General features: G+C 38.9%; 1 protein-coding gene across 4 annotated transcripts in view; it reads right to left on the bottom strand.

The window, feature by feature from the left end:
- Positions 1–25,207, bottom strand: part of RYK (receptor like tyrosine kinase) — a gene marked incomplete at its 5' end in the record, with an annotated part of 114,165 nt that overhangs the window by 62,787 nt on the left and 26,171 nt on the right. For all 4 annotated transcript variants that reach the window (XM_081073202.1, XM_081073200.1, XM_081073201.1 and 1 more), the window contains 5 exons: positions 2,831–2,931; positions 7,252–7,396; positions 11,025–11,078; positions 13,079–13,213; positions 14,918–15,017. In XM_081073202.1, the coding sequence (XP_080929328.1) occupies positions 2,831–2,931; positions 7,252–7,396; positions 11,025–11,078; positions 13,079–13,213; positions 14,918–15,017 (535 nt within the window). The remainder of the gene's footprint in view (positions 1–2,830; positions 2,932–7,251; positions 7,397–11,024; positions 11,079–13,078; positions 13,214–14,917; positions 15,018–25,207) is intronic.

The following is a 25,207-nucleotide window of genomic DNA, read 5'->3' as shown; positions in this document are numbered from 1 at the left end:
TATGGCATCAGGGTCAACTAGTTCAGTTAGAACCTCACGACTAAAGTCATGGGAATGAATGAATGTTAAGAACCATTAAAGGAGAAAAAGCACACATGAACAGGGAGAAATTACTTATAAGGGTTATATTAAATTTTAAAGAAACACTTTTCCACCTACGCCAAAATCTTAAAAAGCAGAATTAAAAATAAACACTAAAGGTAATATTACATTACCACCACTTCAAGTGCCTTTCGGCCAAGTGAAACAAGCTTTGATTCATGGAATTTAATTTAATCCCTCTTAATAGACTGTTTCTCTCCCAAAAGATTTTCTAATATAGTCTCTTTAAAAAAGAATTTTTCAAATGAAGAGATGTTTATAAAAATATCTTTTCTAACAAGATATATAATTAATTTAATCATTCTGATATTCATAGAACCTAGTCATACCACTGTGAGGTTGATATCTGTTTTTCAGTTCCCTTAACTCCCATTTTTAATACGATGAGAGCAACAACAAAATTTCTAACCATAAATTAAAATTTTCATTTAAAAAATTAGAAAAATTGGAAAATCTCATGTTAGGAAGGGGGAATTGGAATGCTATTTCTAATGATTTATTTGCTTTGGTAGATATCGGGAAGAAAAATCCCTGAAGAATTAAGACCTAAACAATAATCAACAATAGCTGCTGAAAGGACTACATAAAAGGGTTTGGGAGATTTCATAATGGATGGATTCTGCAGGCAACACCTGATTCCAGTGATCAATAGTTTGATCAAGCTATGTCTAGGTGTGCATTTGTATGTTTATTCCCTCTTGGAGTTCTCTTGAGTTTCTTGAATCTGTGGTCTGCTATGTTTTGGAAAATTCTGGTCATTATGTCTTCAAATATTTTTTTCTGCGCCTTTCTCTTTTTTTACTTATAAACAAATGTATTTCCATTGAGTTTTTAAAATGTTTGTTTTTATCATATATAATAAATGAATTATCTATCTACTTAAGGTAATATCCACAAAAACAAGAAAATTTCTTATTGATGGTAAAAAAGTGTTTTAATAAATAAATGTATTTTCACTGACTTTTTTAAAAAAGCATTTTTCTTTTAGCATATATAATAATTGAATTATCTACCTCTTTATGGTTGTATCCACAATCACGAATTGACTCTAATGAGCAAAGCCTGACATCTAAACATTAAAAGCATTGATGTATTATGCTGAATAGTATCTGGACTACTTTCACATCTTTTCTGAAGAGCATATATTTTCTTTTGTTGTTGGTGATGATAAACTGCTGTTATTTCTTTTAAATTTCTTTTAACCTAGAGTGCGCTTTTCTTCTTCTTGCCACTGTCTTATTAAAGAAACCAGGTCAATTATCCTGGAGGATATCTGGCATCCACTTCCTCAAATATCACTTAACCTGTTCCTCTATCCCTGTATTTCTTGTAAACTGTAAATCAGTTCTACAGCCTTGATTCGATCCAGGTTACAGACTAACGGTTGGAGGAAGATGGGCAAACAAGAATGCTGCATGGGTGGTGCCTCACATCTAGGAATGCAGAATACCTAGTTCTCCTTTTTGGGATGCTTGCTCTTTCCGTAGTGGATTCAGGCCGTGACAGCCTGATCCCCCAAATGGTAAAGTTCCCATTTCCCTTTGTTCACAAGGTTTTAAACATTAAAGATCTTCTCCTGAATCAAATATTTTATTAGGGGTTAAATGTGATTTTCTAATTCTACCATTCCCTCCCTATTTACTAGCTGGGACTCTTCTGTAAAGAAATATTTCGCCTCATTCACCAGCACTATCTGGTTACTCTGAAACAGTTCATGCAGCCAGATGTCAGAGTGCCTCAGTTACCTCTCATCAGGATCAATTTTTTAAAAAAAGTATCATTACAGACTCATGGATTTTTCCACAGTTTATGTTAAAACCCATTGCTGTCATTATTCTTTAGATGCTCAAATTGTTCCATTTTGGGGACCAGCTTCCTTGATTTTTGGTTCAGCAACATGTCCCAGGTTTATCTCGTACATTCCTGACCCAGTCCTGGAATTATCCTTTTCTCCAAAGAATTCTTGTTCTTTATAATGGGAACAGTATTGAAAGACATCAACAGGGCACTGGGTGAAGAACAGAACTTCTCAGTATTAGTTTATTAAAGAGTAAATGTCAGCCCAAGGAAAGTAACATTAATTGCCAACAAGAATCTAATCAATAGCATCACTGAGTGCAGCCCTGACTTACAACCCACCGTCTATCCTAACGTTCTTCATTATGCCTAAATGATACTCCAGGAATGATTATTTCCCCCTAAACAGCCACATGTTAAAGTGTAAAAACTTTCATTAAAATCCTGTTCAAAAAATAGAAAATCAGATCCCATGCTCTCAATGCTGATGGCAGCTGGCATCCTATCATGATTAGAAAACAATGTAAAAGTCCTTACCACAGCCGGTAAGACCATCAAACAATTCATTAAAATCCAAGTCTCTGTCTCCATGTAGCTCAATGGCTTATTCTTTCTAATTACCTGAAAACCTTCCTTCTGGATTTATACAGAAGCGATTTAGTAGTCCTTTTAATATAATTAGTCTATGGAAATATCTGCAAAATTAAATCTAGCAATTAAACTTAAATTTTATTTTTAATCCTCCAATTTTAGAATGTTTCAGTGTTCTAGAAAGCAAAAGTTGAAGATCAAGCCTTCTGCATGTGTTAGATACTATGTATATAGTATGGTACACACCTCCCATAAGTAACTAACTATGCAGTACCTCTGACAGACAGACCACAGACCACTTTAGTAATCACATCACGTTTAGAATTAAATTAACTCTTACTGGTAATAGGAGTTGCATTATTGGGTGTGTCGGCTCTCAGATACTGGGTCGTCTGGGTAGATGGCTGAGATAGCCCTTGGGAACTACTGCTGGCACTGATGCTGCAAACAATTTTTAAGAGAAATATTTGTCAAGTCAGCTTCAATGAGAAATTTCCTTTTTCCATACATACAAAATACATGTAGACATTATAATCAGCTTAAAGTCCTAATGGAGATCACAAATGCATGGATCTCCACTACAAATGTTCAACATTGAAATCTTATTGTACCTCATAATGTAAAGCTAAATTTTTTTCCCTTTCTATCTCCACAATCATCAAACTGGTTCACCTCATCAAAGTCATTCAGAAATGTAGGTACTAGTCCTCAGACACCACAGATAGTGGCAGTTCTGAACCTCACACAACAATACATTAGGAAATTATGAATCATCTTTTAGGAAAAGAGCCCATGCCATTCAATTAGATAGCCTTTAAGAAAAGGAACAGAAAGACGGGTCTCTTTTAATGATGGTCCAAAATCAAATGGCATACAGATAAGGGAATAACAAAGCAATAAGTATTTGAATTATTACTAATATTATACATCCTCAATCCTTAGAATGACAAGGAACCACAGGGAACCCATTTTTGGAGTTCTGAATACTACTCAAAGATCACACTGGAAATTAAAGTTGATAAAGTCCAGGATTCAATAACGGGAGGGAAAAGTATTACCAATCCAAAGTAGGGGGAAATAAAGAACTTCAATTTACTTACTCATAAAATGGGATTAAGAAAAACCTACCTCCCAGGATCTTTGTGAGGCTCAAGTTGTATAATACATATGAAAGTACTACTTAAATATTCCCTGCAACCAACATATACTGGTGGTAGAATAAATACTCAAACCCCAAATTATTTACTATTGTGTTTCTCAATATTTGAACAGTAGGTGGCACTCTTGTACCACCTCAAAATTCTTGAAAGGTTGTGAGGATACAAAAATACTAAGCACGTCCATGTCAATTTTCTGCTTATTAAACAGATATTCAGTGGGTCCCTACAATGAGCAAAGCACTGCTACAAGATCAGAACAGACCTTTGAAACCCCAGACTTACTGCTAAGAGGGAAGCAGGGAGCAGTTAGGGATCTACTGACTACTATTAAAACCACTATCTATTAGGCTGGTACAAAAGTAATTGCGGTTTTTGCAATTTAACCTTTTAAACCACAATTACTTTTGCACTAACATAGCTACATTACAAGAGGTAGAAAATGAAAATGTACATTTGTTAGCATTTAATAGTTTAAAAACCCGTCTGAATAAATTATCTCATTTGATTTTCATAAGCAATTTAATTTTGGAGATATTAACTGTTTTAGCATTGAAGTTAGAAGTTAGGGCAAAGATAATTTTCCTCAGAGCACTTACAATTTGTATTCTCTATGTTTCTGTGTAACTTATTTATTTACTTATTTATTTATTTGTTCATTCATTCATTCATTCAACAAATCCTTGTTAAGTGTCTACTACGTGCCAGATACTGTGCTGGGTGCTTGGGGAGACAGCAGTGAACGTAACAAAGTGAACATAACAGACAAAGATCCCTACCCTCACGAAGCCTACATTCCAGCAGGGATTTCGTATTTAATGTCTGTCTCACCCAAGCAAACTATATGTAGAGTCCATGAGGGCAGGAAAAGTGCCTGTTTGTTCACGTCCTCCTACCCAGCACTCAAGCCAACGCCCGGAACAACAAGCCCCAAGTGGGCCCAAATGAGCCTCAGCGAGAGCTTAATTAATTATTGAATCAATCAACGAAGAGAGAAAACCATACTTCCTTGGACTAAAAAGGCATAAACCAGACAGAAAGGTTGCTTCTGGCATGAGCTGATGATATATAATGAAAGAAGCACAGACTATTGGTAGAACAAAATGGTTTGCCTCTCTACTCATTCTTCATTCAACATTCATTTAACTGATACCAGCAGGCACTGGATATAGAAACGAGAGAAATAAAGGAATGGTGCAGATGGTGGGGTAATGGAGATAATGTAAAATGAAGACGTTGCCAAATAACAAGTTCAAGTATCCCACAAAAGATGAACTTTCCTACAGCCGTAACAGGGAAAGATGGTGTGGACACGGTACAGGTCAGTTCCTCTGTGGAAGGACTTTAGAGTGAATGTGGAGAGAAGCTTTCTGTCTCCAGGACAGACTCACCTTGTGGTGTCAGGAGAGGGACAGCCATACACCTGGGCTCCACTGCCCCTGCCTGGCAGGAGCTTATCTCAGGCAGCACTTACTAAATGCAGTGCTGTGTTCTAAGAGTGTTATTTAATTAAAACAACATTCCTAGTAAGTATGTGCCATTAATATCTCTGCTTTATACATGAGGAAAACTGAGACATAAAGAGGCCACATACTTACTTTAGGCCATAAAGCAAATAAGTAGAACAGCCAGAATTCAGAGTCCATGCTGTTAACCACTAAGCTATGCTCTGAAAACATGTGATAAAATAAGTTGCATTTATTCCAGCAATGTCTGGAAACCTTCACTTGCAAACTAGAAAACTGAAAACAGTTCATGGGTGGTAAAACATTATTTCAGCAGGCAGAGGTGTATGCCCCATGGAATCTGAAAGGTCTTGCACAACTCTGGCCTATGTTGGTGCACAGCCCTAGCACACATGCAAGCATCCAAGTGTGTATTAAGACTGACTTCTAAACATCACGTTCTTGAATGACTCCTCGAACCACGTGTATCCTGAGTCCTACCAAAATGTTCCTGTTTCCTCATCGGTCCCTCGGTGCTTCCAAATACCATTTCTTCCTCTATTAAAACCTAAATCTACTCTCAACACGAAATATATTCTGAAACACCCATGTATTTCTCTTTTCATTCTTATCTGCTTTCTCTTTTTTCTCTACTCAGGTAAATAAAGTAAAACAGTGGGAACAGAGAGTAATTAGGGGCAGGCATTAAACCCAGCCAGGCACCCTGTCCCCGTGGGTTTCTGATTACGCCACAAACATGCTTACCCACTGTGGGCATGGCACTGTGTTAGGACGGGGATTCAGCAATGACTGTGGCACACCGCTCCCACACTGAAGAAAGCTTATATTCTAGAGGAGAGACAAGTACACAAAAAGTGATCTTAGAAGGAAAAGGCATAATAATTGCGACCAAAATGAGAAAGAAGGAGAGAGACAAAGAGAGGAGAGAGAAATGGATAGTTGGGAGGCTTAGAAGAAGCTTCATCAAAGAAATGGCAATGAAGTTGAAATCTGAAGAATGAATAAGGACTGATGGAAAATGCAGGGAGCCCTGTGGGCAGAAGCAAAGCATGAACAGAAATCCTGAAGGGCAAAGTGTAGGGAAAAGTGACAAATAAGTAATCAGCTGACTGAAGCATTAAGTAAGGACACAGTAAGAGAGAAAGGTCCAAAGAATATGGGAGCTACGTCTCCACATAGAGGGCATTGAAAGCCAAGTCATGAAGCTGGGAATGTCTTCAGTAAGCAATTGGGAAGCACTGAGGAGGGAAACCAGAACTGCGTATTGGGAAAATAAACCTGTGTATCACTCAGTCTTTACCTCTCACCCTATCCTGGCTATAATGTTCTCCTTATCTCTGACTCACCCAGGCTGGGACAAACACCTTTTGTATTCCCACACTGTAATATACATATCACAATCATCAACTTCACAAACTTTTATAATTATGGGTTAATGTCAAAGATTAAATATTTGAAGCCATAAGGTATGTCATTATTTTTTTTCCCAGCACTTAGCATAATATCTAACCCAATGTATCTCAAAGGCTACACATTAGAATCATCCAGGAAGATTTAAGAAAAATAATGATGCCCAAACATCACTCCAGACCAATTATATCAGAATCTCTGGAAGGTTAGACCCAAGTATTGATATGTTTTGAAAGTTGACCCAGGACTCTAATGTGTAACCAGGTTGAGAACCAATGGATTAAATCTCAGCAGGTTCTCAATAAATGTTTGTTTACTGGATGGATGGATGGATGGATGGATGGATGGATGGATGGATGGACGAATGGATGGACGGACAAACAGATAATGATGGAGGGACGAATTAAGAAGAAGAAATAGGGCTATTTTAAAAAAGTACTAGGAGTCGGGAATAGAGTCATGTCAAAGGCAATGGAAAAAAAAAAGTGATCTCCACCTCTTCCCCATCAAGTAATAAAGTACAATTTCGGACTTTACAAATTTTAAAAATAAAATCAGAGAAACACAACAACGGTAATAACAAAGACAGTACTTCTTCATTTGACTGGGACTTAATCATTCTTCCTCCCTCCCCCGCACCACTGTGTGTGGCTGTCTGAGGGCTCCCATCTAAATAAACGCAAATAACTGCTTTTATTTTTTTTTCTTTTTCAAAATATGTACGATACCTGTCATCCAGTTCAATCCTTTTCATACTATGAAGGTGCAAAACAGCTAATATTATTGCGACAAGAAATATTACTGCACAGCAAACCCCTACACTGATATAAAACACACGCGTAGAAGTGGTTGGAGCTGCATGCACAGGATCATCTGAAACAAAAAGGAAAAGCACATTAAGCTTTTTATTCAAATATCATCAATTGCTTTGTGACCCAATATACACAATGAGTATCCTGTTCTTTGTAAAAGATTTTCGTTTTGTGTGACCATTCTTTCCTAAAATCAGTTACTAGTAGTGTGTGGATGTTAAGCTCACAAATAAAAGTTTTGTTGTAATTTTAAAAAAGGGTTTTAAAAAGAACTTTTGGTTAATGAGCATAAAATCACAAGTGGTAAGCATATAATACACACCTACAGCAGTGCTGTCCCAGAGAAATTTCTGCAGTGATGGAAAAGTGCTGTCCAATACAGGAGCCACTGGCCTCCTATGGCCATTACGCACTTAAAATGTAGCTAGTACAACGGAGGGACTGAAGTTTTCATTTTATTTCATTTTAATTAATTTAAAGTTAATCCCCACGTGGCTAGTAGTTACCACCCAGGACAGCACCGATCTATCTACAGGGCCTCATACGTCCTCATCAGTGATGCACGGAGCAGAGGGATCAGACACCTTTGTTGCCAACCACCACTGACGCACAGCACAACGAATTATACAACGCAGCAACCCACAAGTTTAGAGAAAGACAACAAATGTTTAATTTTTTTCTCTTTAGAGGTAACAGATTATTTTGCTGATCTGTTTCTAAAGATAAATGCAGAAAAACAGGACTCTATTCATGAATTAATATTCATCTTTATATTATTCAAAAAGAGAGAAATAAAGAAAGCCTCAGTAATAGGGAATATAACTGAAAGACATAATCACACACAGAGGCAAACTGAGAAAGAGTTACACAAAGACAAAGGTACAGAGAAAAATGAGCGAGCAGAGTGAACGACATAGAAATAGAAGCACAACTGCAGCTTCAAGTTAAGTTTTGATGAGGAGTATTCACATAATAATTCTCCTGAACAAAACCTGAGGAATTTGGGTTTATCCTAAATGAGATGGGAAATCACTGTCAAGGTTTCAAGCAAATGACACACATTATCCTATTTGAAGAAAACAACAAAGATGACAGCAATGGTGTGTAAAGAACCTGTGGAGGGGAGCAGGAGCAGAAGCAGGGAACAAGTGAGAAGGTTACTACAGTCCAAGAAAGAGCCAGCAGTGGCTTGGGCAAAAATGTCATGGTGAAGATGAGAAGTTAACGGATTGGTTTGCTGTGTCAACAAATCTTGCTAATGGATTATACTAAGGTAGCAAGAAAAAAAGGAATGAAAGCTTTGGCTTAAAGAATTAGGTGAAGAATAGTACCTTTACAAAGATTTTTTTAAAAAGCGGGTTGGGGAAAGAGAATCGCGAGTTTGTTTTCTCCAAGAGTACCTAGTACACATCTACATGTAGATGTCAAGTTGACAGAAATACAAGTTTGGAGTTCTGGGGACAAGTGAGGACAAAGATAAAAGCTATAGCTTTCAAAAACTTGGAAATAAGATTGCTTCCTAAAACTTAAACTTTGAACCAACAAACAATAAATCAGAACAGATTAACACAAAGAGACAGAATGGCTTCTAGGGCATCTAGACTTGACCACAGCCTGAATGAAGTCATGAATTTCCTCAAGAACGCCATGGGCTATTCAATCTTGGCAGGGGTGCAAAAGGAAAGGCCCAAAGGCAGACACTGGCAGTACTTATCCGAGCACACTCCAGGGCACAGAAGAGGACACTGCTCGGCTGGGCAAATCCCCCAGACGCACCCTGCTTGATCACCTCCATATTCCAGGCTTATCTATGCACTGTGCCCAGGCCCTCGCTTTGACATTTCACCTGCTACCACCTGGTCGCCTTTCAGGTCTCAGATGAGACGTGACTTTCCTCAGGAAGCGGTCCCTCAGTCCTTCAGAGGAGACTACATGGCCCTCCCCAGAGTTCCCAAAGCACCTGCCTTGTCACTGCTTGCCACACCACGTTGTTATCCTGCCTATTGCTTTGTCCATCTTCTCCATTACATTGCAAGCCTTTCAGAGCAGGGTCTGTTTTGCTCCGAGTTTAATCCTCTGCCTCAAACACACCACCTAGCACATCATAAACTCTCAGTAAGTGCTGGGTGGATGGATATAGAAAGGGAGGGAAGGAGAAGGAAAAGACAGACAGAGACCAAGAATATGCAATACTCTGTTCTCTTTGTGAGAAATAACATCCTACTAGCATAAGAAATGGGTAAAATCACCAACATTTAAAAAATAAACTGGGGGGAGTGATATTTTTTTAGGTGTTTTCTTCTCAAAGATAAATCCAAATGAAACATTCTAGGAAAGTAGAGAGTATTTCAGAGTATTTTACCTTTAAAAAAGGGTTACTTTGGGATATTCAGACACTTTGTGCCTCCTGAGGTGATGAAAAAGATACAACAGGAAGTACATAGTACCATTTATGAGCTATTCTTGTCAAGAGTTGGTCTGAAATCTAATCAAGTATGAAATATAACTACCAGTTTATAGGAGAGAGAAAAACACATCAAATGACACCACTGGGACGCAGATGGAAAACTGACTCAATGGACAAATGAATCAATTTCTTTAAAAAATAAGAGATATTAAGGGGGGGATTTCTGATTAATATAAAATACATGTCAACCAAACACAGTGTATGTAGACTTCATCTGGACCCTAATTTAGGAGAGAAACTAAAAAAGACAGTTTTGAGACAGTCAGGTTAATGTGAACATGAACTTTTAGGAGATATTAAGGAATTATTGTTCCTTTTGTTGTATGTGATAAATCAAATACAAGTGAATAGGTGTTGGGTGACTGTGGGTTGTTTTTTTTAATGGCCTTTTAAAAAAGATCCACAATGAAATATTTCTGGGTGAAATGACAGGATACCTGGGATATACTTGAAAATACTGTACCCCTTCTCACACACCTATCCACCTGGAAAAGGAGGAGGGATTCAGTGGAACAACAGTGGCAAAATGTTGGTCATTATTTAAGTAGGTTGCTGGTCACATGGTGGTTCATCAGAGCATTCTCTCTACTTTTGTATTCCTGAAATCCTCCCCCACAATTTTAAATTTACTTCTACAAAGAGAATCTAATAACCTTTTAAAATACTGTTATTAAAATGTTCTTAGGAAAAGTAAAACTCAATGAGGCATACATGTCAGAAGAGGTAAAAAACAGGCTAAATTACTATCTAAACACAACCATTACCATAAAAGTGAAAATCGACTTGAGTTTCTGTTCTGCAAGTTTAAATAACAAGGTATCTTTAAGCTTACATTTTCACCTAGATGAAATTAGCTGAGGGTTAGGTCCAGGTCACAAATCAGATTTTCTAACTTTCTGCTAAAAAGATGAAGATCTTACTCATATTTCATGCTCATCTTTTATTTGTGACTATTTGAAATGATGTGATATGAATTCTTGCTTATAAGCTTTTTTAGATCAGTTGTTATGAAATACGTATGAATTTTACTTCACAAAATTTTTAATATTCTAATAGTTTCACCTGACCAATCTACAAAACATCAGTGAATTATACAGCTAGTGTCATTTATCTTTTGACAAACTGGAAACCACAAGGCCTCCAAGGTTCATGAAATCATGTTCATGTGCAATCAACCGTTTTCATCTCTAATGACAAAGAAGGATAATACAGTAACACTTACAAATAGTTCTGCTAGTGTTTTTGTCCAAGGCTGAAGTTTTTACTTCTTCAAGTTCTGAATTAAGGAGATATAAGATGCTTTAGAAACTCTTTCTTGTCCATGAAAATCCTTAAATATTACAAATTACATTTTCTGAATTCTCTAACATAGTTTTATGTTCTATCAGAACACTGCCTGAACTAAGTAACAAGGTATTTTTTGCAAGATAATAACAGATTACTATCCTGAAAACCATCACTATACTCATCAATCAATAGTCTATGCCAGCATTAACCAATGGGTGTTCCTTAGAGGTGCTCAGAAAAAGAGTTTCTGTGGTCAAGAAGTTTGGGGACAGTCACATACTATAACCTCTGTGGAGGTTCACAGAGCACAGTAGCAGAGTGTAAAGGCTCTAAGGCATTCTACAGTAATGAAATTTGTCTGATCCAGTAATTGCCAGCCTATGATAAAGGAAACTTTTCTTGCCTGTGACACCCATTAACATTAGACATGGTACAGATATGTTTTCTGTTGCAGATCGTTTTTAAAATGTTGTAGAATGGAAAACCAGATAAATACATTAGGGTCACATATTAAGAGTCATGAATGTGAACTGGATGAGTGGGGTGGTCATTAGTATGACCATCAAAAAAAAAGTGGCATTATATTTAACTTATATCTAAGAGAATAGAAAATTACACCACCTGTTAATTTTCATGTACATATTAAAGAACATGGAGAAGGCATGGGATCATTCTGAATATCAGCTGATCATCAACCTTAGCAAACCAGCATTGGTGGGCTCCACAGACTACATCACATTTGGCCATCATCCTGCCGTTAAGCATTAAAGATGAAGCACCATGGTATGGTCACGACCTACCTTCCCCCAGGGGTCAGGAACCAGGTATTCTGCACTCCTCACTGACTGGTGTGCAAGTTTAGGTGGTCTCTCTAGGGCCCAGTCTCCTCATATTAATTATATAATGACCAGTTGAACCAGCTGGTTCTAAAATCCACTTTGCCTTTAAAATTATATGAAAGTAAGTACGTACTGAATACACTAGAACTGAAAAATGTATCAAAACACCAAAGCTAACTCTCTATTTTAAAAATGCCCATTCTAATGCAATGCAGCTTTTCTACTGCATTTATCTGGACATTAGCCATTATAACTCTCTTGCAGGCCTCAGGTGTCTTCACAAGACTCAGCACTCATTTCAAGCAGGAAATGTGTTAAGAGACAGTTTGGGTTTGTATCTCAGCTGTACCACTTAGCTGTGTGACCCTGGCAAGTTGGTCAGATTCTCTGAGCCACAGCTTCCTCTACAGATAATGGAGCGAATGAGCTACTGCCTAGCGTGATTAGGATTAAATGGGTTCCATGCACGTAAAGCACTTGGAACACTGTAACTCAGTAAGGTCAGGGGGTTCTTTTTAGGATTTATTTTCTTTTTCATACCCACTGTAATTTCTTGAGTAACATTGATTATTCAAAACCAAATACTACTAACATTTATTAAGTACCCACATATGGTATTCTCAGCTTTAGGCTAAAGTCAATTAATCTAAAAAAAAAAAAAAGGCACAATAAAACCCTCTTAAACAGGTTATTATGTCCATTTTACATATTTAAAATAACCCTGAGACTTAAAACTAAGTAATTTGTCCGAAGATCCTGCCAAGAGTAGAGCCATAATTCTAACTAAAGTCTTTATCAGGCCCCAGGGAAAAGCTTCTGCATAACAGGAACTTTATAAAGGAAACACAGTTAACACTCCACTTACTCAGAGGCACCTATCAGAATTACCTGATTTGTACTTTTAGTACTATTTCACATTCCTAATATAAAATGCTCTAACGATTCTGATAAAAGATTTTAAGAAAGCAGGGACTAAGTGGGGCCTGAACGACATTACTGGCTATGACCTATTTCATCTCTTAGTATTTTCTTTTCTCATTTGCAACTATAATCAAAATCTGATTACAAATCTGTAAAAAAGATGACAAAATCTATTTTTGACCTTCTCGCATCTATGTAAAACACACACTTTGGTAAATAAATTCCTTACTTTTGTAGCACATTTTCCTTCGCTTAAAATTTAAGACTGTAAAGTTTTTTGAAGAATTTACTGTCAAGTTGAGCTGCATTAGTATCATAACCTCAGAATCTACTTTGCCAGTACAGGAAAGCTCGACTCGAAACACTGTTAAAAAAAAAAGAAAAAAAGGAAAAAATATTTTAATTTTCTAAAAATCAACATAAATTCCCATTAAATATTTTAGAATTATTTACTTTTGTTGCAATAAAACTAAAACTAATACGTTTACATAAAATACTAAGCAGAAACTTTTAGAGAACTTGTCTAGACTACACAGCAAAACAAGCCAAGACATAAATGGGTAATTATTTTCAACTTTTGCTCATTACTTTTAATATATCACTTTGTCTTCTAAGTCCTCTTACTATAATGTAGTAAAGCTATAGAATAAGGTAAACCCTGCTACCTAACCAGTCACATCAACAGTGACAAAAGTTACTTGATAAAAAGGAAAGACAATTCACCACCAAAATACAATATGTATTGCTCTTAATGAAAAGATTTAAAGAGAAAGAAACCTGTAAACAAGTCTGATAAAGTCTCAACTATGACTTGAAAAAAATCTTTTTAAACAAAAATTGACCTTAATCAATTATTATAGCCATGGAATAAGACTTTGGTGCACATAATTTTTTTTTTCAGTCTTCCAGTTTAAGATTCTTTTTCTACAAATTTAGAATATATCTGTATGAGCACATGAGAGAAATGAATATTTCTGAATTTCTTTACTGACCCGTAAAAATTAACCAGGCTTCCTATGCTTTCTTAAAACTTAGATTAGTATGTGTCACTAATAACAGTGACTAAGGGGTGCCAGAAAAAGTTCCACAAAACTGCTATGGCTTACACTTTCAAGTTTAAAAATTTTTCGTTTTCTTACAATGTCACATCTTCAGGGGACTTTCTCAAAAGGCTGGTTCAAAAGTTGTTAAATTGGTATAAATATGACACTTAAATCATTTACTCAGACATGCCCTGAGTTCCTATCCCAGGCCACAGGCTATGCCAGGGACCAAAAAAGGGTAGAGAGCTGAAAAGACAACTCTTGCCCTCAGGGTGGCCACAGGCTGAGAGGGGGAGACAAAGATAAAGAATTACAAGATAACAGCCATCAGTTCCAAAACAGCAAACACAAGATTCTATAGGGCAGGAAGAACAGAAGAGTTAAAAACTGGAGGGTGAAAAGGAGGCAGGAAAAGGACAGTGCAGATTTTGAATCTTGCAGAATATGTAGTATGAATAGGAGTCTAAAAGCAGAAAAGATGGTTTCAAATACAGAGGCCAGCCCGTGTAAAGGCATGGAAATCAGAACTGCACGGAGTCTGGAACTGCTGGGAAGCCGGGGCAAGTGCAGCAATAAGGCCAGACAGGCAGGCAGGGGCAGATGATAAACAGACAGCACACCGGCTGGAGAGTCTGAATTGTGTTCAGGTGATGGAAGTGGGGGCACTGATGGGCTTGGTATCACATGGTCAGATGTGAGTGTTCCGTGGTCAACCAGGCCACAGGGTGGGAATTACAACAAGGGGAACAAGATCAGACACAGGGACCCAAGAGGCCAGTGCCAGGAATGCAGAAAAGGAGATAAGGAAGAGCTGAGCACAGACAGTTCTAGAGGGGAGGGAAAAGAAGGAACAATTTAAAACTCAGTGTAAATAATCAATATAAAAATTACTCTTCAAAGTACTTATACATCGTATGCCTATCACGTAAGATATATTACACAGCAGTACAGTATATAAACCTTTCTTTTGGGGATATGGGACACATAGTTGAAAAGAGTATCTTAATTCTGTCTTTAAGACTCACCTGATAAAGTGCGTGGAACTTCCCCCTGAGCAGAAATGTTGACCTGGGGCATGTCCATAGCCACAAAATTGTCTACTTGGAATCCCAGCTTATATTCAACCTGTAAATCGGAGAAATAAACAAACCGGATCTGTGATAACAGCTTGACCTCACCGATTAGCTCATTAACTAACAAATACATGAGTCTTCCATATGTACAAATAATCCAGAAGTTAAAAAAAAAAAATCCAAATTATCAGAAGCAGTCCTAGGAATTTTCAACTGGACAAAAATTCAATCCAGAAAGTCACCGTCTACTTTCTGTCCAGAATAGTACCACCACTGTCCTATAAAACCTGTCATCCAGAACGCAGAAACCCTGATGAGCACTACACAACTGCTGACAAAGAAGCTGGACAGGCAGATACGAAGAGGCACTGAGCTGAGCTGTGTTACTGCAGACCATGCCTGGTCACCAATACCTTCTCTGCTTGATAAAACCCAAGCTCTGAGGGGTTTCATGTGGCTGCTCCATAGACCGACTCAACCCATAAGCCGATTCCAAGGCACGAATTTCTCATAGAATATCTAAGCCACATTCTCCGGTCTAACTTTCACCATTAAGAAAGTTAATGGTGGGATGCCCATCTAACCTCTGTGTCTACTTTTCAGGTGATTCAGAATCCAGAAGGGAAGAGAGGTGACTAAGAAGATATTCCTGGAACACCAATACTACCTGTCAATACCTGGCCTGCAAAGTGTGGCTTCGGAGAACAAACCATCATCAATAAATAAATACAGCCCTGTTGCTAAAGAGATAGATGTTCATGGAAGAAACAACCCCAACAGCAAAACAACAGCTGATATTCAGAATGGCTGTCACCTTCAAGATCTTCAATGAGGCCTTATATTGCACATTACTCTTTGTCCTGTCCAAAGGTCTTGATAAAAATAGTATCTGTTTCCCATTCAGTGGCCACAAAGGTGGTTTTGGTGGAGGGCTAGGACTGACAGAAGCTATGGGGCAGTAAGATGGGGAAAGAGTGGTAGGAAAGAGGTCCAAGAAACCATTCTTTAAGAAACTTAACCAGGAAGAATGGAACCAGGCAGTAGCTAGAAAGGGGAGTGGAAGGTAGCAAATTCCAAAGCTTTTCTTTCTCTCTTTTCAATGGGCAATATTAAAATGTGTTTGTGTGCTAATGAAAAAAGCCAATGAAACGATAAGATGAAAGGTAAGAGGAAAAAATATCCCAGACTGCAAGAGAAAGGTGGCCCAGGGCATGACTGGGGCAGGGGGTGTTTGCCCACGGATAAGAAGGGCTCAATCCAATGAGTTTAACTCCCTCAGGGTTTCTCTTTTCACATTTTACCTGAATGCTGCAGGGGTATGCAAATGTGAAACTACTGCTCTGAAGTACAAACAACTGCTAAGGGCTGTACATGGTAAGCGCCACGTTCACAACAAAGGAAATGTTCTTGCTGCTGCACATCAGTGACTTAGTGGTACACAGCTCCGCAGTGTTCATGCTCACCTTAGCACGTCGCAATACCGGCACTGCCCCCAGGGGGTGGTAGAGAGCTACGGCCCAGCAAGCCTGGGCCAACAACCCGCAGGATTAGCAATTGTCCTTGACTAACATTAGGAGAATGCGTTGACTGTATCCCTATATCCATGCTATCTCTGAACAGGACAACATAAGGAGGGCAAGTGCACAGTCAGTAGGAACTGGATTTGGAACCATGAGCCCGTGTGACCCTCAGGCAAATTATTAACTTTACGGACTTTCGGTTTTTGTAAAATGAGAATACAACACACTGTGAGGATCAAACAGGATAATTAATGTCAGTCTGGCAGAGGCCCCCTCCCATAAATGCAGACCCCAGCGGCATCAGCAGTCATTCCAGAGTAGCTATCCTACTGCCCCACTGCACTTCCCATAAGCAGCAGCCTACTCCTGACCCCCGAGATTCTCACATACGCCTTCGTGCGCTCTGCCAAGAACACTGCTACAGCTCTTCTGTTTTGTCCCCCATCTTGGGAACCCACTATTCTAAACAGCTTCTCACACTCTTAGTCTTTTCACAAATGTCTTCCCCAGCTTGTCCCCAACCTAGCTTTCTTTAGAATTCATCTCCTCCCCTGGCTATCACTCAGTTCCTACACTTGACCCTCGGGGCGTAGGCAGTGGGGTCAGCATTCTTTTAGGATCAGTTGATCCTTTCTAGACACGCCTTCCTCGTGAAAAATCACCTATACTCATAAGCTCACAAATTCTACTCATAACGCCCATTTCTCATGACACCAACATCAACAACAGCCAAAGGACTTTGCAGAGGCCTTGGCCCTTGGCTCACTGTGTCTCCTGCCATCTTCCTGGTGGCTTCGATAGTCAATACTCAGTGTTCTTACATACTAAAAAACTGCTCCACAACCAAAACCAATGCAAAAATCCCGTCCCCTCAAAGATCCCATCACTACCTCTGATTCCTACAGAACCAGTGCTTGGAGACAGCTCCGCCACTCTAATTCAGCCAACATTTATGAAGCACATTTATTCGGTTGATGCAAAAGTAATTGTGGTTTAAAAGGTTAAAAATAATTGTAAAAACCACGATTACTTTTGCACCAAACTAACGGAACCAAGGGCTGCGCTCATAGCTGAGATGTAACAACTAATTAAGCTATTTCCCTCCTCTCTAGCCCAACCACTGATCGGGTTTTACTTTCCCACAGCCTGTGCCCCCCAAAAGACAATGTTACTGCCACAGTCATTATCAGCACCCTCATCTAGTCCACTCCCTCCACACCCTTACAGGGCAACCCCAGCATCCTGACCCCCCTCACTACTGCTGCCCCACACTGCTGGAGGAAATCACATCCCGGGAGAGAACAGTGCTCTTCCACAAGGTTGATCCCCAAGCTTCGGGTAGGCCCTTAATCCTGCTCAGCTGTCCTTTCCTCACTAAACCCCTCACTAGTTTTCTCACCCCAAATCTCACTGGACCCCACCACTGCACCACTTTCTGCCCTGCCTGCTTCCTCACTCTGACAATGCTCTTGCCCCCTTTGGCTAGTACAAAGGAACCCCCTTTCCGCCTTTACTTTCAGCACGAGGCAGCTCCTGGAACACCCATCCTTTGCACTCCAGTCCCACGGAAAGACCTATTTTCCTCTCCAAATGATAAGCCCTTCTCTCCCAGTACACTAGATTGTTGCCTATTTCACCACGGATCGGATTTTGTGTTATCAACTCATCTCTCTCACTCTCCTATATCTTCAACCTCTCCGATATGCCCAATTATCTACTAGACACATCTAATAATTTTAATATAATCCTCAAATTTAACAGATTCAAAACCAAACTTACGATGTTTCCCTACACTTACTGTCTCCCTTATTTTAGGTCTCGTTAGTATAAGCAGAGGCACAGCTAACCAGGAACCAGAACCCCCAGGAAAGCAGACAGAGTACGGCACATGGGTCAGGGTGCCTAACTACAGGCTAAGGGCAGGGACAAGACTCGGCACCAGAGCATCTCAGTGTGACAGGGGGACAGAAGGGCAAGAGGGAGGGAAGTGAGCTGTGGGAGGAGCTGGTAGAGTGAGCCGCATGAGGAGAGGTGGCGAAGGGGCTCAGTAACAGGTTTGAGAAGGCCAACTCTTTGGCCAGAACAGCAGCCAGGAGGAGTAAATATGAAAGCATGGAAGCCTGCCCTTTGCTGGCTCCCTTTTGGAGGGGCTGTTGAAACATGTGAGGCATTCGCAAGGCAGTTCTCGTCTCCCTCTGGTATCTTGACGATATAAACTTTAAAACTGAAGTTTCTGGGGTTAAAGAAGAAACTGCCCATTATTAAAGTCCCATTTTCTCTATTTTAGCATGTATCAACCTATATGGAATCTCCTTTGCCAATAATCCTTTGAAGAAACAGATCTGTTCTATAGCAGACATTTATAATCTATTGGAACAAAGGAAATCTGAACAGCAGTTGTTTGTCAGAAAAAAAGAATGAGCCAAAATACTTCAGAAAAGAAACTAGAGAAAATATAAATATTTGAATAAGCTAAAAAATAAACATTTTTGGTAATCTTCCCTTACTTGGAAACAAATGGCAATTGCAAACAGGCAACTGATGAGTAAAGCCATTTCCTTCTGGAACACAGTACAGATGTAAAGTGAATATACTTGCCTACAGCCAAATAGCCTTTTACTTTCTCTGAAATGATCAGAAGTGCTGCCTTGCTCATCGAAACCCCCCTCTGCAGGGAATACTGCAGGCTGCCCCCAGGGGCTGCTACAGGAACTCTGGTCAAGTTCCCTACAGACCCTCCTAACGATGATAAATAATTCCTCAAACCAGAGAACAGCTATGGGTTAGGGGCTAGTAGGAGAGTAGCTGCTACTTGTTGGTATACTTTTGCCTTTCAGCTATCTAAAATATATATTGACATAAGAGATTCAGTTGCATTTTTTTTGCTGGATACTGGAGAATGTTCTGGAATATAGAAAAACCTAACTATTCGTTAAGACCACACAGTAGTCTTTGCTTTTTCTGAGTTGTGTGGCCCTGTGAAAGAGAAGCCATATCAGAGTTCTCATCCCATCTGGAAATGCAATTAACCGGTGGTATTTATCAACCACTCGCTAAGGCAATGTGACACACATATCAAGAATAAGACACAGCTCCAGCCTACGAGGAGACCACAATCTGTTTGGCAAGACAAAACAGAGTTGTGTAAACACTGGAGAACAACACTATTAGCAAAAGCTTTGATGTGTGAAAACGCATGTTAAAATATCTACAATATGAATTGATACACCAAGGAGTTCTGGAGTTCTCTGGAAGCAAATATTTCATCTTCTGGCAAAAGTTTAAAAAGAACTGAGAGTTTCTGATAAAGTGTTAGAGCTTGGGAGCCATGACCCTCCTTCTGAAAATTCGTAACTGCATTCCAGAGGCAAACGATCAGGTAAAGAACCCTTCTCCATTCCTCTCCTGCCCCCTCGCCCCGCGTGACTTTCCCATTTCAAGTCATCTCTGCTTCCGGCTGCCTCTGCCCCTACTACCGTCTGAAGCAAGTCCCTTCTCAAATCTCGCTCTTACTTACTTTCCTTTCATAATAACTGACCAATAAACCAAACTATAATCATATAACAACATACGTACTATGATGCAGTCATTTGAAGGGAAAAAATGTTCAACTCTACATGCAATGAGAGAGAAGCTTTACTAGGATACACCGTTCACTGCTCTGCAAAATGCCTAAAAGTATACAGTATATTACTTGTTAAACACACACACACACGTGCTTATCCATGCTCGTACCTATCTCTAGAAGGGGAGACGAGAATCAGGTAACAGTGGTTGCCTCAGCAAAGGGGAATTAGGCAGCTGGATTGCTTGGGGATGGTACTAAGGTATAGTGAACTAATTTTCCATTGTATACCCTTTTTGCCTTTTGAATTTCGTACCATGTGCATATATTGAATACTCAAAAGATTAATTTTTAAAGTAAACAAACTTCAATTAATCAACTGTGCTATCACCAGAGATTATGACCTAAAACCAGAATTAGGAGCTACAATGGTAGCTAAAGCCTGAAACTGGATTATCACACACATATTCCTTAGTTTTTGTACTATAAAATGTTTTAAGATACAAGATGATTACTTTCCTCTAAATTCTTATACCTGTTACAGATGAACTTGTGAAATTAGTTTAGCTATATATTCACTCTACTTTACTCAGAGTAAAACACCTGAAAAAGTCCACATGTGTAACTAGTGCCAAGTGTGCCCAGTCTACACTTCCACGTTTCAGAAACAGGCAAGTCATCGGTCCTACAGCAGCACATGCCAACTCTGAAAGCTCTGCTGTTCAGAAGATTCCCTGATGAGCTGTGCGCTGTGGCTTCTCCTTGCATCTCTTCTACAGTCAGTTAAGGAGCGCCTGTAAGTACCAGGTTCTAGACCAGGCACTGATGGGGACACAGAGAAAGACGAAAAGGGGTTCCTAGCCTTGAGGTACTCAGCATCTAGGAGAGAGCTATGAGCGAGAAAAGAGAAGGGCACTGTGGGTACAGAAAAGGGCACCCAACACAGCCGAAGCTGAGGGGACACCAGGTCTGATTTTGAGATAAACAGGGGTTAAGAAGATAAAGGATAGAGAAAGGGCATTTCCATCAGGCAAACAGCAGCAATGGAACAAAGCACAATGGCACTGAACAATTAGCTGGAGAGAACGCAGAAAACAAAGGGGGCGACTAGATCATGAGGGTTGTCTATGATAAAAGCAAACTGGCATCTTAAGATGATTAACCACAGAGCTGGGAGGACTACGGGTGGAGCTGGGCCCCTTGTTAATTCTCTAGTCCCGACTTCCTGTTAAACTCTGTGGTAATTTCCGGAAGAGGGATTCAGATAGAGAGAGAGACCATGCTGCTCGGCTCCCTTCTTTTTGCACATGGGCGGCCGGCTGGAGCTCCAGCCTGAGCCGGAGGTGTGCATTCCCACACTGCTGGGGTGGTTTCATTTCTTTGTCTTTTCCCGAATAAACTGCTCTTTTGGTGGATTTTCTGGAGAGTTATTTAGGCCAGTCGACACCTAAGAAATCACAACTTTATTCTGGGGGCAACCGAGAGCCCTAGAGCACTTTGAGGCAGGTGCAGCGAGAGGCAAGTACAGACGCAGGGACATCAGTTAGAAGACCATTTCCAAAAGCAGGTAAGAAACAATGAAGACCCAAACTAAGATTGAGGAATTAGGTCCCGGGAGAGGGGGGAGATGAATTTAAGGTACGAGAGAGAATCAACTGGACTTGGAAAGTGTTAGAAGGTGCTGAGGATCCCCTCTAGGCTTTTGGCCTAGATTTGTAAATAGATGGCGACACCCTCCGACAGGTCCAGGAACTTCTGCCTCACCAGGAACATCACAGCAGCAATAGCAGCCCAAATGTGCACTAGTGATGGCATTTAATACCTGCCTCTGAAGTGGTTTAGAAATTGTGCTCTATGAGATAATGTGAAGAAAATGGATGTGCCATTCAAACATAAGTTTCCCATTCAAACATATGCATTCACTTGAATTCCTTCTATCTACTCTCCTCTACTCCAACTTCCTCCTTGGGCCAGCTCCTAACACCCCTCAAGCACCCACTGTCAGTAATGGCAGATCCCTGAAACTCATGCCAGATAAAATAATCAGTAGAAATGTATTTTTCAAAAGGAATAAGGAAGAGGAGGTAAAATTCGGTTCAATTCTAACTGCCACATCCCACATTGTCTTTTTATTCACAAGTCACTACCCGTACACTTGCCCAGGAAACATTCTCATGATACAACAACATTCTTTTTTCCTAACTGGGCCCAGAAATAATCACAACTTTTTCAAGATTCTAGAATAGAATAGAATCTCTACTATTTCTTTAGATTTTTCTTTATTTTAAAATATATCTATTATTTGTTTTTATATTCATCAACATTAAAGATAGAAAAAGTAACAAAAAATTATCAACTTTTGGAGAACCTAAGAAGCTTCTCTGTTTGAAAAATGTTCATAGAAACATTGGATCTCAGAATTGCAGGGGAACTTAAAATTCAAGACCAGCCACTCCACAGACATTTGAATTCCCTCTACAAAACTCCCACAAAATGGTTGGCCAGTACAGATCTGACCTCTTGCAGCGAGAAGGAACACACTACTCTTCATGCCAGCACTGGCTAAAAAGTGAAACCTAGTTCTAAACACAGATACAAGAATTAGTGGTTGAATGAGTGATGAGGAATGGGATTTTCAAATATAATTTGAAATGATCTCCCCACAGGTATTTATCCATCATAAAGGAGAAAACAGGTGAACTGATCAGAGTTAACATCACTAGTAATGGGACAAGCTGACATGTGTAATGTGAAGGACAGCACTTCTGTGGTACTCTAGTCAAAGAGAAAGTCCTGAATCTAATCATAAGGAAACCTCAGATAACTCAAACTAAGGGACTTTCTACACAATAACTGGCATGCATGGTTCCAAAATACCAAGGGAAAGACATAAAGGCTATTATTATGTTCCAGATTAAGAGGGGACTAAAAGGACATTAACCAATTACATGCATGATCCTGAATCAGATGAAAATAAGAGCTATAAGGAACATCATTGGGATAATGGACAAAATGTGAGTACCATAGATTAAATAATAGTATTGTATCCATGTTAAGTTTTCTGATTTTGATCACTGTGGTTTGATTATGTAAAGAATACCCTTGTTCTTAGAAAATACACACTGATGTATTTAGGGGTAGAGACACAATTGTTTGCAATTCACTTTCACACAGTTCAAGCAGAAAAAAGTGTGTGTACAAGCGGGTGGAGAGAAAGCAAGAGAATGAATGATAAAGTAAGTAAATGGAGCAAACCAGTAACAATTGGTGAATCTGGGTAAAGGATATACGAGGTGTGACAATTAAGTTCGTGAACTTGTTGCATTGATGTTGCTAACATTTTTTTTGATACCAGAGGGATTATTCATTATGAATATGAACCAACTAGACAATTAACCAAGTTTACTATTTGGAAGTGCTGAAAAGGCTGCGTGAAAAAGTTAGATGACCTGAACTTTTCGCCAACATTTCATGGCTCTTGCATCACAACAACGTACCAGCTCACACGGCACTGTCTGTGAGGGAGTTTTTAGCCAGTAAACTAACTGTATTGAAACACCCTCCTTACTCACCTGATCTGGCCCCCAATGACTTCTTTCTTTACGCGAAGATAAAGGAAATATTGAAAGGAAGACATTTTGATGACATTCAGGACATCAAGGGTAATACAACAACAGCTCTGATGGCCATTCCAGGAAAAGAGTTCCAAAATTGATTTGAAGAAGAATTCAAGTGCCTACTCATTGAAACTGACATATCTCAGATTAAATTAAAATGTCTCAGGTGAACCTTTTCTGAGTTATCTCTACCGCTAATTTTGCACTTCAGCATATCTTAGGTAATAAATGTTCTTAATTATTTCACCTGATTTTTTTCTCTCTTGACCTTCGTTTTTGCAGTATTCACCCGAAAGAGTGAATACTAATACCACTCCTAAAAGAGTGAATACTAATACCACTCCTAAAAGAGTACCCCCCCATATTATAATACCACAAAGCAACAATGTTGGACAGTTACGGTACTCCAGATGGCAAGGCACATATGCTTTACCCAGGATCCAAGCTAACACAACTTTAATCACAATAGTCATACACCTATGTTTTAATGCATGTATTTGTATGTGCGTATGTTTCTATGATGTATGCATGAGTATATATAATAATATGAATATATGCATATTGATATAATCATTTTTATTCATGTGATTGGCAAACAAATATACTTAAAATATTTAGTGCTAGGGAGTGAATTAAAGAAGTAAGTACCCTTATTCACTTTGTAAGGAATGTTGGTTCATTGGTACCATCTTGGGAGAGGAAAGGGAGAAACAATTGGGCAATATCGATCAAAATTTTAAACATGCACATTCTCTGACCAATCATTTCACTTCTTAGTGATAATTTACTATTCAGAAATAATGCCACAAGTGCATGAAACTTTCTGAACAAAGATGCCCTTAGTGTATGTGTACACAAATACATACACATACCAACATATATACATACATATATATGAACGTACACATTCACACACAGCAATTTTTCTGTGTTTCTACATTTATCAATAACAAAGAGAACAATAGCAACAAAAGATGAACTACCAATTGTTTTTCATCCTTCCCTTACCACGGACGTTGCCTGCCAAATGAAGTAAAGGAGACTATTTGTAGCAGCGAAAGGAAGCATTGTTTGAAATAGTAAAATGCTATTAAAAATGCATGTGTCAATGAGGCACTTAACAAATAACCATACATCATGCATCATACAATATCATATTATAAAGCCATTAAAGAGGATGAATTAAATCTGTAAGTAGAGAAATGGAAAGATGCCAAGATACAGTATTAGATAGGGGTAAAAGTACTGTACGATACATTTGTCATAAAAATCCCCTTTTTGTTTAAAAAGGGGAAAAAATGAACCTTGAAGTATACCAAACTATAAACAATGATTACTTTTTGGTAGAGATCTACAAAGTCTTAAAAGTTCTTAAAACGATTCTGTAATATTTGAATTTTCCCAATAACCAGTATTGCTTTATAAGTAGAAACGAAAATCTGCATTAAAGTGGTCAAATTTAAATGACTTGCAACAATACAGGACAGACACGACTTTATAACACTTTTTTAAAAACCATCTAACAATAGGTATTCTTATG

The sequence above is a fragment of the Rhinolophus hipposideros genome (genome assembly GCF_964194185.1).
Source record: "Rhinolophus hipposideros genome assembly, chromosome: 14".
Taxonomy (NCBI): Eukaryota; Metazoa; Chordata; class Mammalia; order Chiroptera; family Rhinolophidae; genus Rhinolophus; species Rhinolophus hipposideros.
The sequence above is the reverse complement of the archived record's forward strand: the minus strand, read 5'-3'. Positions and strand labels throughout refer to the sequence as shown.